The sequence below is a fragment of the Vigna radiata genome, chromosome 9, assembly GCF_000741045.1.
Source record: "Vigna radiata var. radiata cultivar VC1973A chromosome 9, Vradiata_ver6, whole genome shotgun sequence".
NCBI lineage: Eukaryota > Viridiplantae > Streptophyta > Magnoliopsida > Fabales > Fabaceae > Vigna > Vigna radiata.
The window spans coordinates 19,492,771-19,511,975 of NC_028359.1; the positions used below are offsets into that span (position 1 = coordinate 19,492,771).

Here is a 19,205-nt window from a genome sequence, read left to right on the forward strand (position 1 = left end):
AGAGATTGTTACAGGGTGCATTAATTGTTATATGGTAAAGGTCAAGTGGATAGAGTCACAATCAAATTGTAGCATTTGGATTGTTATGTTCTTAGGTAGAAAAAGCTGTACCCTAATTATTAGCTATATAACTTTTGGCCTAATGGTAAGTACTTTATCCAACAATACTTTTTGCTAGAAGTGACAATTTATATTACTTTTAGCTTTTAGTCTTTATGAACTTGTCATTACTAAGATTGATTTAGTGTACTTGTTTTATAATTGTTGTTATTACTAATGGAATCATTTAAGCACATCTTAAAGGATATCATATATAGTCATCAATTGGGGTGAATCAAGATAAAAATTGTCTTTCTTATACCTAGGGACATGAAGTGTTAGAAATTTTATTATTTCTACAAAAGAAAGTATTGGACTCTATTAAACCCTCATTTATTTCTACAAAAACAAAGTATTAGACTTATTAAACCCTCAATTAAACCAAACATGCTACTTTATTTGATATTAAAGCTAGCTTCTTAATTGGGTTCTTGAAAAAACAAGAGTAGAAGATTTTTCCAAACTATTGAAAACTAAGGAGAAGCAATAGATACACCTCCTTTGTTCAAAGTATTATATTGAACAATTATTATTACTCTAAAATCTATAGCTTTTAGTCAAGATACATATTTTTCTACTAGAATGTAGTCATCTAAGGACCACAATTCAATAATGACTCATCCTAACTAACTCAATCCGAAGATAATTGATACACCTTATAACAATTACCTCCTCCATAATTTCTCGGCTAAGAATCAAACTCTTCAATGTCACATGATCCACCTAAACTCTACTTAGAGGAAAATGATACAACTTGAAAGAATTGTTTCCTTAACAATTATCCCACTTAGAATTCCACTTATGACCATGACCTTATACTAATTATTGTCAATATTGAATCATATTACATAAAGATAAGCTTTGACAAAGAAAGCTTAGGTAGAAAAGAACAATTTCTTTGTAGTTAAAGGAAATGGTGAGTGTATAAGGAGGAAGTTAACTTTTTTACATTGGAAGAAAAACTTGTTAGCAAAAGAGAATATGATGAAGATCGAGATATTTTGATGATGATAAAAACAAGTCCAAGAATTTAAACATGCAAAAGATATTGGAAGACATGTAATTTAGTTTAAGCTTTTGTAATAAACCTTTTATATTTTTGTGTAAGACTTAGTTTAGAGAGTTACACAACAGCTTGGTCAGGAATATATAATTTTAAATATTTCAAAAATGCTTTGTGATAATCGATTAACTATAGTGGTAATTGATTATCCAAAATGATTTGAGATTGAAAAGTTTTTATGATAATCAATTATCAGTTCAGGTAATCGATTATCTCATAGAGAAAACAAATTTTATGAAAAGTCTTTATGATAATCGATTATCACCTTCTAGTAATCGATTATCACATCAAGCAAAAGGTTTACGAAAAGTTTCTATGATAATCAATTATCACTTTAGATAATCGATTATCAGCGGTAATTGGGATCAGAATCTTAAGTTTCTTTACCTAATCTTCGGAAATAAGTCTATATATTTTACCTAAACTAGTTTTAAAAATAAATTTTCTTTTCAGAGGTTTATTAGTGTGCTACGAAAAGAAACTCTCTGTGTTTTGAAAAGAGATTTTGTAAGATCTAGTGTTGGTAGAGTGAGATCTTTCACTAAGTGTATCTTAAATGATTGAGTGTTACTGTTATTATTAGAAAAGGTTATCCATCCTTTGTGTTTCAAATGAGGTGTTGTTCCTTTCTTGTGTTTTTAAAGTAAGTGTTTTCTAACCTAAACTTTTTGTTATCTGTGATTATAAGTTGTTTGTTATTGATTGGTTAATCCTTTTTAGAGAAATTAATAACTAGATGTAAGATATTTTTGGACTGAACCTCTATAAAACTATTTCTACAATTCTCTTTCCATATACTCTTTATTGTTCTTGAAAGTAAATTCATTTGTAAAGTGAGTTTGAAAAAGGAAAATCTTTTAAAAGGTATAGTTTTATTAAAAATATTAATTCACTCCTGGTTTTTGTCTAAAAGTAATTATTTTGTTGCACAATTCTAACAAAATTATTGGACTCGTACTTGTTTACAACTTTTTATGTTCTCTTCAAGACGTTCATTGTAACGTCCCGACAACTTACAGGGACTGCTGATTGCTCCCACACATCAACACGAGACTTTCCAGTATGCTTTGTCCTCACTCACACACTTTCCGAAAAAACTTCTCAGAAGGTCACTCATCCCATAATTACTCTAGGCTAAGCATGCTTAACCATAGAGTTCTTATGATGCATTAGGAAACGGTGCATATTAATTAACAAATTTCATGCTCAGTTGGTTTCATATAAAATATTAATCTATAATTCATAAGGTATTTTGTAAAAGGTATCACATTGATACAAACTATAAATCCATATTATCCTTTTGGTTATGATCTATGGTAAAATGATGTATGCTTTACTCTAGAATACAAAATGGAATTCTTGGATAAACCAATGGAAGAAGTATTATCACATAGTGTGAGAATATTACTTACAAACATTGAATCTTCTAATTTGAAAGATGGAGACTAGGTTATGGTAAGGCATGATGATCTCAATCGATTTAAACGAAATCAAGTTTGGGATTTTGTGCCCAAAACAAATATTTTGAACACTTTTGGAACAAAATGAGTTGAACTAGAAGTGATAAAACGAAATAAAGTTAGATTGTTTGCTAAGATTATAATCAAGAAGACATTAATTTTAAAGAAACATATGTTCCTGGTGCTTGGTTAGATAAAAAATTGTAAGATTATTGTTTCTTTCACTTGTGTAGTTAGTTTTAAACTTTACCAAAAGTCAAAAGTGCATTTTTAATTTCTATTAATGAAGATATATATGTTGTAGAATCTCTAGGATTTATATGCTTATAAGCTTGAGGAAGAATTTTATGAATAAAACATGAGAAAGAATTTTATGGATAAAACATGCTCCAGTGTAAAGAACTTAATGACTCTTTATTATCTCATAATCATAAGTGTCAAAACTGTAAGAAAGAAGATGCAAAAGCAAAATGCATTCTTTTTATTTCCTCATTGAACAATCTTTATAGAGAATGTTGTTATATAAACAGCAAAAGAAGATACATTCTGTTTTACAAAGTATTAACCGAATAACCACTTGCTAACTTTCCAACTATAAACCAAAAACAAACTAGTTAGAAATATTGGTCTTAATAACATCCCCCGTAAGCTGGAATGAATATTAATTATTCCAAGTTTATACACAAGATATTGAAAAGGTCCTGGAACAAGAGGCTTGGTAAGAAGGTCCATAGGAGTAGAAGAAGGTTTTGCCGCTAATAACCTAGCATCTTGTTTAGGGATGACAACGGGTTGGATCGGATACGGATAGTGCCTACCCGTAACCCGACCCGCCAGATAAAAATGTATCCGTCACCTGATTCGTTATCCGTCGGATACCCGCTTAAAAAATACCCGTGGGTATTTTAAAAATCTGCAGATACCCGTGGATACCTGCAGATATCCGAAAAAAAAAAGTATATTTTATATTTTTTAAAATAAAATTTAAATAAAATTACAAAAAAATATATAATATAATATAAATTAAATATAAATTAAAAATTAATTTTAATATAATAAAATATAATTTTATTTTATTTTTAATTAAATTTAATTAAAAAAATATATAAATTAATTTTTTATTTATTTTTGTGGATAGCGGGTATCCGCGGATCGGATAGTATACTACCGTACCCGACCCGTTTAGAAGCGGATATTAAAATACCACCTATCCGTTATCCGCGGATAGTAAATATCCGCGGCTAGTAACTACCTGCCGCGGGTTTTATCTGCAGATACCCGTGTCCGCGAAGTATTTTGCCATCCCTAATCTTGCTAGCATATTTTCTCTTATTAAGAGAAATCTGAGAGGACCAACATTCTTAATGCCAAATTTTAATGTATTACGGATTTCAGCTGGTGGATTTCAGATATTTCAAACCCTGCTAGAATTAAATCATCTATATAGGTAAGCACAATGGTGAAACCAGTGGGAGAATGTTTAAAACTTAAAACCAGCTTTGGATTGCACAAAACCAGCTGCAACAAGAGTATGAGAAAGCTTAAAACTCCACTGTTGACTAGCTTGCCGAAGACCATATAATGATTTGGTAAGTTTGCAGACCAAGTTAGGATCCGAAAGAGATAATCCAGGAGGAGGCTTCATAAACAATTTCTCATCCAAATCACCATGCAAAAGACGAGACAACCAAAAACCCTTAAATGTGAAATGTTAGGAGGTTTGTTGTAGAGGACATTAAGGTGATTTGTGATGTAATCTGTTAATTAAGAGTGCTGCTAAAGCAGCTGCATAGTTCCATAAACTAGAATGATAAGAGTAAGGACCTAATGATATTTAAAATGTGTTAGTGCTTGCGTTGAACTAGGCCATTTTGTTGTGGGGTTTCAGACAACTTTTATGATGAACGATTCCTTTTTTATTGTAAAAATTAGACAAGTGAAACTCAGGATGTGTGAATAAATTTAATAGTTTTGTGAAACTGCGTTTGAATAAATGCAACAAAACTTTGAACAAATAAACCAGTTTCAGATTTTAGTTTCATGGGGTAAACCCAAGTAAAACAGCTGGTGTGGGAGAGAACCATTGATGAATCGAAGCTTGTTCTTGTTTCGAAGAGCGGTAGAAACATACCGAGACCAAGAATGATAGTTGGATTTTGATAGAGACGAGAGGGATTCCAGGGTTATCACCCCTAGTAATGTAATAGGGGTTAAAGGAATCGAGGATCATAGCGGAAGAAGCTGCCATTAGAAAAGCAGTGATGGAGATTCACGAAAGAAGAACACCATGAAAGGCTCCAGAGAATGTTATTATATAGACAGCAGAAGAAGTTACACTCTGTTTTACAAAGTATTAATCGAATAACCACTTGCTAACTTTCTAATTATAAGCCAGAAACTAACTAGTTAGAAATATTGGTCTTAACAAAAAGAAAAAAAAAAATTAAAACACTCTACTTAAGATCACTAGTTTCTCTGCTCAAAGTCTCTATTCTAAAACCTTTCATACTTCATTCCCTTATTACAAAGACTTCTTGGATTTTTTTTTAGCAAGTTTACCTTCATTAATATGTAAGACACCCAATTACCTTCAATGTTGAGAAGTTAGTTCATTCATTTGACCACACCTCAACCAAGTACTGAAATCAATGGTCATATATGGAGAATGGTTCATTAAGAAACATGTACTGATGGCCTCACTCAATATTATGTTGATTCTTGATTGTGTGCATAACCAAACATTGACTACTACCTATACATTAGTTCATGGTAAAATTTATTATTCCCGTATATAGCCTATCAATTTCCGAGGATGGATGATACCATCTTAACCAGCTTGATCCAATTAAGTTGCGCCACCCTGAATTACATGTCGAGGAGAGAATATTTACAAACTCGACTACAAGGGAATCCGAAATTGTTCACAAGTCAACATTTTTCCTGTTTTCTCCTACTAAGTAAAAACCTTGCTTTGGTGGAAGTATTCAAGCCCAATAATTACTATCCAAACAGTGAATACTGATTAGCAGGATTAATTTTAAGAGAAGAGGCAGAGAATAGATTAGCTCAGTCAGAAAATCTAGTCAAAGGAGAGTAAGATTCGCATAAATTCCTGCGCCACCAATAAGGCCATGGCAAGCCACGGAAGGCTGTGTTTGAACAAGTCTTTTAATGGCAGGTCCAGGCCAGCGCAAGGCGTTTTTGGTGACAAGTTTACATGTGTTAAGGACAAACTTAAACTTATCTGAAGCCTTCCTATCTGAAAGCTTTCACGCAAAAAAGCTTTCAAATAAATTTTCAAATGAAGTCAAGTTTTAGAAGCTTTTGTAAGGCTCGCTTCAATTGCTTCCCTTTCTTTCATCGAGAAGCATGTTACAATCGCTTTAAGGCAAGAATTGCCTGAAATTTCCAGCCCTAAATCACACACCAAGACCAGCACAGGTGACAATGATAAAAGAGCAATTTAAAACATGTCGATCTGTTAACTATCGGCAGTGTACTATTTTCCGTACAATGCCCCCACAACAAAAAATAGACAAAACTGAAAAATCTGATGATTCTTTGCTCATTATTAGTCATCTACACAAGTGTTTTTATAAGTATTATATGTTTCTCATGGCTTAATTTCATACATTAACCAACAGAGTAGTCACAACCACATTGCATACATTGAAGTTGCCTAGAGGAGTGTACAAAAGAAACAATGCATTACACTTCTACAATCGGCTTCTTTGCGCAACTGGTTTAAAGCTAGCAAAGCCAGTAACTTCTCTACCTGTAATCAAAGTGTTGATGTCATACGTGCCTTCGTAGGTATAGATTGGTTCTAAATCACAAAATGCCTGCAACACAACATATGAAAAATAAAATGTTTTAAAATTAATTAACCAAATTTAGGTTAATATCTAATCTAAATAGATGAATTAAAGCAGTCAATCAGTTGCAAAGCATATAAATGCTGCCACTCAGATGTCTATAAATTAAGATGCTCTTCATCCTCAAATTTTAACTTTATAAATTAACTTGATAATTAAACTGTAAAATAATTCTAGAGGGCTTGATTGATCCCTCTCATAATCTTCTATTTATAATAATAAATTGATACAAGAGTACATGATAATTAGAATAACTTAGATACAATAATAACATGATAATTAGAATAACCTATACACAATATAATCATGATAATTAGAGTAACCTAAACACAATATAATCATGATAATTAAAGTAACTCTAGACACAATATAATCATGATAAATAGGATAAATATCCTAACAAATTGTATATAGGTTCTATGACTATCGAATGAAACAAAGATCATTAGAAGATTACACTGGGGTTTAAAACCTCCCCATCCATTTATTAGGCAAGATTTATGCAGACGATCTATACTCATCAACAGACAACTAAATTACCTAGTTTATATCATTGGTCCAACTTGAGGCTCAACATAATAAATATTGTCTTAAGAATCAATCATACCTTCGCCACAAGAAAATCAGCCAAAATTCCATTGCCACCTAGCAATTCTCGGCCCAGAGCAGCTGTTTCTCTTGCTCTCAAAGTGATCCATGACTGAAAGGTCATGTCAAAATTCATTAGCATACATCTATCTTAAAAAGAATTACAAGTAGTATTACTTGATTTTGGTTTTAGGAAAGAAAGCAAGGGGGTCATAATTGCGACATAAGTTAGAAACTACCTTTCCCAAGCTAGCATGACCTGGAGTCATTTTACCACTCTCATACAATTTGCACAGACGCCAACCAACAAGAATCATAGCTTGAATATTTCCAAGCATTTGGACAAGCTTCTGTTGGCTGATTTGGTAAGCTGCTAATGGAGCTCCAAATTGTTTTCTCTCTGTTAGATACCTATTGATCAATCCAAAGTCAGAATATTTTCCGTGAAAGAGTAAGCATGACTACATTGTAATTAAGCAATACCTGTGACACATATCATATATGCCCATTGATATACCAATGGGTTGCCAAGCAACCATTATACGTGAAACAGCAAGCACCTGGTTTTAGGAGAGTAAAAAATAAATAAGCAATGGTAATATTGTACAAGCCCCGAAAGATGAAAAATACACAGAAGATATTGATTGAGTAAAGATTGTAATTCTATCTACATTTGTAACCAGACTTTTCTGATCTCCGGTATTAAACCAAACAACGAGGATAGGAGACATGCTTGAATAAAACAAAAATAGTTTGTCAAAATGAGAATTGAGGACACACCACCAACCAAAGATTACTATATCATATCTACTGCTTCATGTAATAGAACTTTTATTAACAAGTAACTCAAAACAATAACTTTTTGGTGAATTCATATTGATTTATTGAAAGAAAAATAGAGAAGCAACACACATAACCATACCTTGTTTGTGTCCTGAAAAGAGTTTACTCCTGCAATTCTGTCCTCATCAGGGACAAAAACTTTTCTCATAACAATGTCACCATTCTGTACAATCCTAAGTCCAATTTTATTCTCTATTTTTGTTACTGTTAAACCAGGTGCGTCCTTTTTAATAATAAATCTGAAATAGAAAGCACAGGGACTATATGTAAATAGAATTTAATTGCAAAGACACAACAGGTTCACAGGAAACAGAAGCTAGGAGTGGGTGTGCGAGAGAGAGAGTGTCTTAGGATGTTATTGCTGTTAGTGCCTAGTAACACAAACTTCCATCTAAGAAATTCTTTACTGTCCGTGGTATCCCCAAAATAGAAGGAATTCCTTCTTCATAAATCTTTTCCGTGTATTGTGTGATGCTATGCGGGCATCATATCAGGCTAATGTTTTACCATATCAAAATATGTCAGTTATTTTATTAATTTCCCTCCCTGTTGGGAAGCAGGGCAACGGTACAAGACAGTCCACAAAATTTTAATACATAACTGAATCTCTTTAACATTTAGATGAAGTGGCATATTAAAACTAAGTTAACATTTCATTTTCATATATATCAGCATACAAAGACTAAATAATGAAGGTAAGGACTCATTACTTACCCATTTATTTGATTCGTTGCTGCATTCCTAGCAAAGACAACCAAAACATCAGCAAATGTACTGTTTCCTATCCACCGCTTTTGGCCCTCAAGTATCCATCCTCCCTCCACCTGTTCATTTAAAAGCAAAGCGACTCCATAAAATCAGTACTATTGAAATTTGGAACTAAACACATAAAATTAAGAATGATTAACAAGACAAATAAGGGAAAAGGAATCAAAAAGCAAATACTAGTTAAGGTCCGCATACACACCTTTGTGGCAGTGGTCTTCAAAGCACTGGCATCACTTCCATAGTCAGGTTCAGTCAAAGCCTATTGTTAAGAAAATAACTCATTTCAGAAGTAGTTTTTCAGCAGAAACGTAAAATAATACATTGCCAGAAAAACTAACTAACCCAGCATGCTACAGTCTGAAACTGTGCCAGAGAAGGCAGATACTTTTGCTTCTGAGCTTCTGATCCACACAATGCTAAACTTGACAGTTGATGTTATAAAATATCAAGAACTATTAACATCACATCATCCAATACCAATGAAACAACTAAAATTTAGGGAACTATTTACACGAAATGAACAAGGTTATTACCAATAGTAAGCATTGCTAAGGATGAATGGACCAAAATAAAAGTTGAACAGCTGGCATCAACTCTTGCAACTTCTGCAGTAGCTATTGCACTTCCAGTGATAGAAAGACCAGGACAGCCATAACCCTGAGAATCAGATAGCTAAGAACTTCAATGATCATGTGGAACATCTAAGCAACAGAGGAAAGTATCAATAGGGAGAACCTTGATCGTGCCACCGGCAATGTGCAAGGCACCAAGCTTTGGAATAACATGAAATGGGAATTTGGCCTTCTCCCAGTACTGAAAAGTAAACAAGTTGAAAGATGATGAGATTGGAAGAAAGAAAAAAGGAACATTATGGAAGAATAACTTCCTGTCATAATTTTTTCAATTCAAGTAATAACAGCATCACAAATACATGCCTCGGTCATTATTGGAGCAATTTCTTTTTCCATACACTCTCTTACTTTCTTCCTAATGGCTTGCTCCTCTGCTGTCAACAAGTCGTCAAATTGAAAATAATCTGAAGCTGTTTACCAAACATCAGACAAAATTGGAAGTGAATTCCTGAAGCATAACTTGTTTAAATAAAATAAAAATACCAGCATACCAAGTCATGCATGTGTTGGAAGTCTCACATTGACTAGAGAGAACGTATATTCACAATATATAAGTGGATGCAAACCTCATTTTACAAACCGGTTTTGTAGGATTGAGTTAGGTTTAAAGTCTACTTCTTAACATTGTATCATAGCCATGAGTTAGAATCTATCCTATCAAAATTTGTTGTTTGTTTGGTCTATTGTTTCACCAGAAATCGGGTTGCTACCTAACCATTCATTAATATCTAGTCTAATGCACGAGATGTATATACCTCAACGTAAGGAGGGTGTTGGAAGTCTTACATCAACTAGAGATAAGACCAGTTTACAATATATAAGTGGATGCAAAACTTACCTTAATACCAGTTTTATAAGGTTGAGTTAGACTTAAAGTCCACTTCTTAACATGAATAAAAAGGAAAGTAAAGGAGAAAAAAATCATATTTTAAGGGTGTGTTTGTGTTAGGACACACAAAGAAGAGAAATTAGTTAAGATAGTGAGAATATCCATGAATTAGTTACTTGAGGTGTTAGTTAGATATAAATAGGAAGGAAAGAGAGGAAAGGTGAAGACAAGTGAACTTTTGTAGATTGAACTTTAGCTCTTTGTAAAGGGGGAAGCCCTTGAAGGAGAGAGTAATCTCCTATTTTTTGTTCTTTTCATTTTATTCAATAAAAAACCTTTATTTTCTTTCTTTTTTCAATTCTTGGTTCCTAACAAATTGGTCTGATTTATCATATCTATTGCAAAGGGTCAACATGGAAAGGTGTTTAAGTGTGTTGGAAAAGTGAGCCAGTCAAAGAAATAGGTGTTTGAAAGCTAATATGGTTGTTATTAAAGAAAGTTTGCTAGACATGAAAGAAATCAAAGAACTGTTACAAGAAATTATGAAAAGCAAGAAATTGTCTGAAGGAGGAGAGTACTTGGTTAATGATGAAGAGAAGAAGGAAGAAAGATATCTACATAACAGTGGATAAGATGAGAAGGGAGAAGAGCTATTGCGGCCTTCGGTTAAAACAGTGAAGTTGTCCGTGTTTGAAGGCAATGACTCCTCAAGGATGGTGTCACAAGTAAACAAAACACCAAAAGATCACTTGCATGGATATTTCTTTTAAGGGCTACAATCTAACATTCAAAATCAGATTCTAACACAGGAACCAAAGGACTTGATTAGTGTTATGGAAATTGCTCAAGATGTGCGAGAAGGTTCAACAATAAGGAATCACAACCTCTATATTGAAGAAAAAAACAAAAAGGAAGTGAGATTTTCTAGGGAAACAAAAAATTATGGAGGAAAAAGGGGATCCATCAATAAAGATTATGGGCTATGAAGGTCAGTTTCTTTTAAACAAGTTATGGCTTATAACATTTTTCATCAAACTTCATGTGCTTATACGATTTTCTAGGGAAACAAAAATTATGGAGGAAAAAAAGGGATGCATCAATAAAGATTATGGGCTATGAAGGTTAGTTTCTTTTAAACAGTTTATGGCTTATAACATTTTTCATCAAACTTCATGTGCTTATACACCTCAACAAAATGGGATGGTTAACCATAAGAATAGATATCTTATTGAAACAATCCGCACTCTTTTAATTTATGATGAGGTTCCTCAATATGTTTTGGGTGATGCTATTCTTACTTCGTGTTGTCTTATTAATCGTATGCCATCTTCAGTTTTAGATACAAAATTCCTCATTCTATTTTACTTCCTCATGAACCTCTCCATTCCTTGCCTATGAAAGTTTTTGGGTCTAAATGTTTTGTTCATAATTTGGTCCTTGGTCATAAGTTACCTCCTAGATCACAAAAAAGCATGTTTTTAGGATTTACTCCATCCCAAAAAGGATAGAAATGTTTTTCTCCTTCTCTTAACCTCTATTTTGTTTCAATAGATGTCACCTTCAATGAGTTTTTTATTTTCTGATGTGTCTCCATCTATGATCCTCCTGTTGTGCATAGTCCACTGTCAGATTCTCCTCCTCTACCACCCCTTTAGGTATATAGTCGAAGACATTATTGGAAAATATACATGCAATTTTGTGACACACTCACATGTGTGGATGCATGTGTGGGTGAGAGAGTATAGTTCATAGAATGTCACAAATGGTTAAAAATATATATTAAATTAAAAATTAAAGGTAATAATTAACATAGCACAAAGTTAGAACTTAGAAGCGCTATAAGGGGGGAGGGGGGACCTGAAGTATATATGGACTAGTATATATCGTTTACCAACATACAAGCCCCCAAAGCTTAATCCACACAGCTAGCTAAGCTCAATCAAAGACAACATTGTTACTCTAGTATGACCTAAATAATCAAAGAAATTTCTTACCAGAAGGAGGAAACGTTGATGCTGGTGTTGCCTGTGGAAATGCGGCAGAAACATCCAGTGGTGGTAAATAAAAATACGAAGGCATTGCATTTTTGAAAGATCCGTCTGCACAAACCAAAGCATTCATTAAAAAGCACAGGATTCAATAGCCAGACAAATTCAAAACATCAATTGTGGATTAGAAGACAGGAATAAACAAATTACTGGAGCAAACGATAACTAAATAATATCTTTGACTGATCATTGAACGAACCAAAAGTCAGACATTGCATAAGGAGTGATCATTGAACGAACCATTGCTAATAAAATGTTATTAGATAAATAAGAATTAACAACATGTCAGTCAACCAAACTAAGCACGCTAGGTTTATACAATATATCAACATCTTCTACACAATACTGTTTACTTTGAGGAAAGCACCTATATTTACATTAAAGCTAAACTAACCATCTCTGACAAAAGAAAAAAAATCAACTGCAGAAAAACATAATGCTTCACTGAATCAAAATGACACTTCAATTTTCTCACACATATTTCAAACAGAAAACAAACAATATTAAAAAATTGATGTGAAAAATAACTGAAAAAATATTTAGCAAATCATGCTCGAATCAAAGAGCGCTTGAACAAGCTCAGAAAGTCTCGGTCGTATTGAAATCGATCGCAATGATTGAATGATGCAAACTGTGACACTAAATAAAACTGCAACAGAGAAGAAATCACTGACCTGGATTCGTAGAAGAGGGAATCGTCATGGTCGGAGAGAGATCGAAGAAATGGAAAGTGAAAATTAGGGGTTCAGGTCAAATGGCACGATATGATAGGAAATGGAAGAACAGAGAGTAAATTGAACTTCGGGCTATGAAGTAACAAATAACACGCAATACAAAGAGAGGATGATTTTCCGCGTCAGCACAATGTTACGTGTTGGTGTTGATGATTACTACGCCCATCCCTCCGCGTGTGCAGTGTTGTCTTGTTTGACAAAATTCGAAAACTGAGATTATATTAAACTTACCAGAAAAACCCGTGACGTTTTTGTTCGTTTTATAAGATGACAGTATATGATGAAATTTTTCATTTACTTTATATGCAATTTTTTTTCTATTATTTTAATAATATTTTTAAGTTATGATACCTAATTTACAATAAAATACAGAAATATAACAATATATTGAAAACAAAAATCAAAGCATAATGAGAAAAAAAATTGACAGATAATGAGAAGTGACTCTCACCTTTTGTCTATATTTATATAGTGAACTTTTTTTATAACAATCATTCGTGAAAATTAGACTTTTTCAGTGTTTATGTTTTTAAAAAATTAGAGAGTATTCGTCTTTTCGAGTCGGATAAAATGATTTGTGTAAAAAATATTTCAATACTCAAGTTAATCATATGCCTTAGATTTATGTGACTAATTATTTAGATTAATGAATAAATAATTAATTGCAATTCGAGTTCTTCTAAAGTTTAGAAAAATACTATTTAAAGCTAGCTATCTACACTACCTATTAAACCTATCATTACAAGTCAAAAAACTCCTTATAATAGGTTAGCTTTATTGCAATTTCCTCCTTTGAGTTCAACTTCTTCTTTGGTTGTAGCAGGTCATCCATTCTCAAATCAACTATTTTTCCTCCTGGCTCCTCTAAAGTGACCACTGGAAGCTCACCACAGTTGATACGAGATTGGTTAAACTCATGGTTCAGTCCTTCTTCAGTCAGAAAACAGCAGGTTCAACGACTCATGAAACTTCAATTTCATACAAGTCAAGTCCCAGATTTTCTTCTTCCTTGAGTGCAGTGTTGACCTTCAATTGCAAGTTACTTTGCTTTATTTGAATGTACCTCGAACCTTCAACACCTTTCATGATAAGTTAATTGAGTTCATCAACATTAAAAGCTTGCATTTGAGCATTCTAGCAAAAAGTGAACTCTTCAGTCAACTCTACACACTTTATTTTTTTTTCTTCTGATCATGCTAAAAGTATACAAGAAAGGTAAAATGGCTCAAAACAAGGGTGCAATGGTGTATGAATGCAGGTTGGCTGTATTTGGCTAGTGGCTAAGATCAAAAGATGGCCTATATCATGTTCAAAGTGTGCTCAAAACAATTGGCATTAACAAGAATATTCACAAGTTCTAGAATGCAGCTTACACAAGTGGATCACACTAGAATCAAACAATTAGGCTCAAATCCCTCTAAGTATACAATGTGTTAAAACAGGTGCACAGTGTTTGAACATATAAGATACCTATCCAACAATAAAAGGAGTGTAAAAACTAGTTGGAAAGTTGTCCACTCAATTCAGAAATTTCTACATATATACACGTCATGAAATTGACAATAATGCAATAGTAAAGGTGGAAAATCTACAAAATACAACTGAAACAGTGACTAAACTATCTACACAAGTTGTATTTAGCTCAAAATAACCAAAAACTGCCTCAAAAACTAATTCCTCATAGAACCTCTAAAAGTCATTACTCAAACCTCAAAAACTCTACTAACATAGCTAAAAAGTGCAAAATGTACTAAACTAGCCTAATAAATCTGTAAAGAAATTATCCTAAGACCTTTAAAATAGTAAACTCTAACTAAGAAACAACTCACATTACTAAAATTACCTAAAACTGATGACTAGAATAGGCTAAAATTGCTGAAAACGTGTATTGAACTAAGCTACCAATTAAAAATGTAAAAACACTATCTTTACAACTTTCAAATGCTAAAGGATTACTAAAAACTGAACTAGCTAAAGAGAATTACTAGGAAATCAAAATATGTTTATAGTACTTACAATTATAACACCAAAACTATAAAAGAAAAAACTAAAACCTGCACTGATTTCAAACTCTGATTTTTTTTTAAAAAAAGAAAACTACTTAACAGCAAGGTAAATATATAAACAACTTTAAAATCATCTAACTCAACTAACTATATATATATATGTCTACTCAAGAATATAACAAATGAAAAATATCACTATGGAAACCTAGAAAACTAGTTAAAACTAGTTGTAACAAAACAACAAACTACACTGATCCTAAACAACACTTAATACCTAACTAAAAAATTTCCTACAAGTTACAAACAGCAAAAAGACAACTAAAAATAAAGAGAACTGAAAGAATCAAGCAGAATCTTAAATTTCATCTATGTACTAAAATTTGAAATGTGAACAATATTAACTAGTTAGTAATTAAATGAACCTATGAAACTGAAATAGTTCTAATCTTCTAAAACATTATGTACAACAACTAACAAGTTTCAATACATTAAACTAAACTACTTAACAGGTATTCAGACAAGTAAAACTAGAATGCAAAACTTAACTCTATGTCTAAATTACTACTACTAAAACAGAACAATACTAAAACATTCAAGAGTATATTCAAAACAGTAAGGCTAGAAAACATTTAGCGGAGAGGGATAGGAAAGATTGAACTAGAATGGAGTTGCAACTTGAATGCAACATATATAGAGTTCGGAAATATGTGTAGTAAACTTGCAACTAAGGTAAACTTGCAACTAAGCCACCACTGGTTCTTTCAGCAATTCACCACTTCCTCATTTAATTTTTGAAATAGTCAATGGAAGATGTTGAGTTGATTGAAAAAAGTCCCAACATTACTACAACATGACTCAATCTACTATGAATTAGTGACAACAATTTTTCACAGTTCAGAGCTTTTCATCAACACTACTAAGAAATTCACTATCTACCCTCGCAATTCAAATTCTTCCCAGAGATGCAAATTCTTCCCAGCGATGCATTAACCCTGCTTATTGTGATGTGATTATTCTAAAGACATGGTATACACAATAAAATGAAACTTCAATCAATTTCTTCAGCTGAATAAGGTAACTTGTATATGGACAAATTGTCATCTGAAAAGTTATCTTGTTTAATGACTATAAAAGAATACCATGTGGTCATCACATAAGCTTGAAACTCCTTTTAAAGCTAAATAATAGAGACTTGTCAAATTTATCATTCAAAGATAATCTTCTTTGTGAATGTTTTAATAGTAAAAAAGTCTTTTAAAAGAAAAAAAAAAAGATATTTCTAATCAAAGACCGTTGAACTAATTCACATTGATTTTTTTTGTCTAACTTACAGAGGCTACAGCGGATACCATGGGAACCTCGTTTCCAGTCCTTCTTGGTTTCCCTTTTTTCCTTTTGTCAGCCTCTCTTATCTTTTGTAAGAGATTTTATTTTATCAGAATAACATATATTTGATATTAAAGCCTCTATCAATTAACAGTAAATTATTAAAAATAAATTGAAGAAGTATTTTCATAAGAAATTAGCGAGCACATACACATACATACAGTGCAGACAGTTGAAGTTGAAGAACAACACATGATATAGAAAAAGCTAAATTTATTCATTATTCATAGTAGAAAAAACCATGTGGAGCTCTACTTATTTATTACAATGTCGGACACGTTAATTCGAAGCTCACTGTGAGCTCTCTCACATGTATCTTACTAGAAATTTATTCAGTAGAGACTGCCCAAAATTGAAGATAATGAACCCTTTCTTCCCTTATGCCCTTCCTCCCTCTGCTGTTGCTCAGGCTGTGCATCCACAAAGTGGGATTCACTCTGCTTCTTTATCAACTTCTCAACCTTGTTACCAGACGCAGGGAAGCTAACATCCAAAACCTCTGTAGGTATCTCGCTCATCACATTGTCTTTCTCACCTTCAAATTTTCAATCACGTTTTATCAATTGTAAATAAACAACCCCATCACCCAAACAAGTTTCATGTGCCATAAAACAAACAAGACCACTATATTCAAATCGAGGGAGATACATAATATATATACCTGCAAGGAAATTCCTCTGGTTGTTCTCAGCATTGATACCGAAAGCAAAGAAATTTAGATTGGAGGTTGCGTTGATGGCAACTGGATAAGCTGCTGGGATTACAAATACATCGTCTTCAGACAACTCAGCTCTATATCTCTGCACTTCCAAGCTTTCGTCTTGCTGCTGCTGATCGCTTGGGCCAACAAGTTCAATCTTTGCTTCTCCTTCATTAATCACCAGTATCACTATGGCCTTAGAGTTGTAGTGTGGCAAAAGAAGGCCTCCCTGAATTTTTTTAAGAAAGAAACCATTATTAATTAGGGTTTCAGTACTAAGATTTCCTAATTAGGACGACAGTGAATAGTAGAACTCAATTGCTGAGTTTGTCCATGTGGTTTTCCTTTGTATTACCTCTTTCATATCCACAGAACTGATGAACACGTCCAAGTCCTTAAGTTGGGGGTTTTTCTCCGGGGTGATCTCATACCACCTTCCAAATTTGTTGGAGTAGATGGGATTGCTGTTTCTCAGGTTGAATGGTTCATCTTGGGAGGAGAGTTCTTTCCTTGAACTAGATTTGGCATGTTTGATCAATTCCCGAATCTGTTCCCTTTTAAGTTCTACAATCACTCCCTCTTCCTGACTCTCTTCCCCATGCTGCTGTTGTCTCTCTTCTCCAAATAGAACCCTGTCTATCTCCTTGAAGTCGCTCTATAAAAATCATGCAAATATAGATAATGATATCATTCAACAAATGTGAAATTTAGACAAATTACTAGCTAAATGGCAAGGCAAATATGCGGTTAATTAGATGTTGTGTTCTTCTTACATCGAAGGAGGCCTCTAGAATATTCTTGCTGAAGCCTCTCAAGTAGGATTGCTGGGCTTCTGTGCTAGATAGGAAAAAGTTCTACANGANAAGAATTTTTAACGTCAAATTTAGAGAGAAATTGAAAGTTAGAATAAAAANNAGTTAGTTGGGAATCAGAAAAAGGCGGTACTTGAAATCTGTGAGGGTTGTTAACAGGTATGGCGAGTTTGATTATTCTGAGATTGTCGTTGTCGTTAGGGTTAACCAAAAAGAAAGTGGTTCCTGCAGGGATTTTCTGAGCATGGCCTTGCTCAAGAATGTAGGAGTCTCTGCCGTCAGGGTTCACCAAAGTGAGTATGGCTCTACCTGGTAATTAAGAAATTGATTAGCATCATTGGGTGCAGGAGAAGCAAGTGTAATGATGTTGAGTGAGTAGTGATTAGTTGATTACTTACCATTAAGGACGACTAGGAGGAAATCGGCATCAGCATGGTGAGGAAGAAGGAGGGTGTTGGGTTTGGACTTGAACTCTACGACACGGTAGTTTTCAAGATTCTGAATTTGTTTGGAGCGTTGGTCGAACCTGTGNNNGACCCGAAGATGACCATATTGGTTTTTGAATANAGTGTGGAACCTCCTGTNGGAGNTGAAGTAGAAGGGGTTATTTTGTCCTCTTGAATCAGACTCTTCTTGGCTCTCTTGGTGCTCCCGGTGGACAATGCCGAAAGAGACAGAAAGTGATGCCAGGAAAAGAATTCCCAGCAACAACTGAACCCTTGCTCTCACCATAGTATAGTAGTATTGAATATCAGTTGGGTTGGGGTATTGGATAGATGATGAATGAAATGAGGGATGTTAGCGGTATTTATAAGTATTAAGGTCCTTGCAACATGCATGGAGATTTAGGCATGGGATGACACGCATTTACAGAGGTTGACGTGTGTTGAAATGAAGAAATTGAGGTGGCGAAAGAGAATGTGGTTTTGGTGATGATGGAAGTAGCTCAGTAGCATTGGCTGTGTGCGAACTAAGAAACAAGAACTGTATTAGGTGTTTCAAGTGCATGTTGAGTACGTGTTGGTGTGCATGGCTTTTGTCATACGTGGACGCCACATCTTGATCATCCAGCGCGGTTGCATTCGTCTCTATTTTGTGTGAATCTGGACATGGTTTTTGAAAGGATACAATACTTTTTTTTTGGTCTTTATATCGGTCTCGTTTCTTCGATTAATTTTTCTTGCCATGAAACCGTAAATGAATTTACTGATTGTGTTATACGAGTCTATTTAGAGTTCGAGAATTACACACATTTATATTTATTTAATATATATTATAAAGATAAAATAATTTTAAAAAAGTAAATTGTATATATTTTTTTTTTAAATAGAAGAGAGTAAAATATTTCTCAAATGAATGTAA

General features: G+C 33.4%; 2 protein-coding genes across 3 annotated transcripts; both read right to left on the reverse strand.

The window, feature by feature from the left end:
• Positions 1-6,154: 6,154 nt before the first annotated feature.
• On the reverse strand, positions 6,155-13,137 carry LOC106774338 (acyl-coenzyme A oxidase 4, peroxisomal). Of its 2 annotated transcripts, none has more exons than XM_022786071.1 (13): positions 12,880-13,137; positions 12,152-12,265; positions 9,632-9,738; positions 9,432-9,509; positions 9,230-9,353; positions 9,039-9,112; positions 8,896-8,955; positions 8,643-8,752; positions 8,008-8,167; positions 7,569-7,645; positions 7,325-7,496; positions 7,105-7,197; positions 6,155-6,464 (listed from the first exon to the last, which is right to left on the reverse strand). In XM_022786071.1, the coding sequence occupies exons 1-13, from the start codon at positions 12,905-12,907 to the stop codon at positions 6,339-6,341; spliced, it is 1,323 nt and encodes a 440-aa protein (XP_022641792.1). In that variant the 5' UTR covers positions 12,908-13,137; the 3' UTR covers positions 6,155-6,338. The 2 variants fall into 2 exon arrangements, with proteins under 2 accessions (XP_022641792.1, XP_014516782.1); XM_014661296.2 differs by having other exon boundaries at positions 12,152-12,256; positions 12,880-13,136.
• A 3,462-nt stretch (positions 13,138-16,599) lies between these two features.
• Positions 16,600-18,576, reverse strand: LOC106773660 (beta-conglycinin, beta chain-like). The gene is given in 6 exon segments (NM_001317302.1): positions 16,600-16,866; positions 16,993-17,260; positions 17,387-17,686; positions 17,805-17,885; positions 17,977-18,152; positions 18,242-18,576. Coding segments are annotated over 6 exon segments (1,362 nt in total). The 5' UTR covers position 18,576; the 3' UTR covers positions 16,600-16,663.
• Between the last annotated feature and the right edge of the window lie 629 nt (positions 18,577-19,205).

Coding starts and splice junctions, on each gene's coding strand:
- LOC106774338 (XM_022786071.1), bottom strand. CDS start 12,907: ATGACGATTCCCTCTTCTACGAATCCAG. Junction 9,510..9,631: donor TTGCTCCAATAATGACCGAG/GCATGTATTTGT, acceptor TTTACTTTTCAG/TACTGGGAGAAGGCCAAATT. Junction 9,113..9,229: donor CTTAGCAATGCTTACTATTG/GTAATAACCTTG, acceptor TGTCAAGTTTAG/CATTGTGTGGATCAGAAGCT.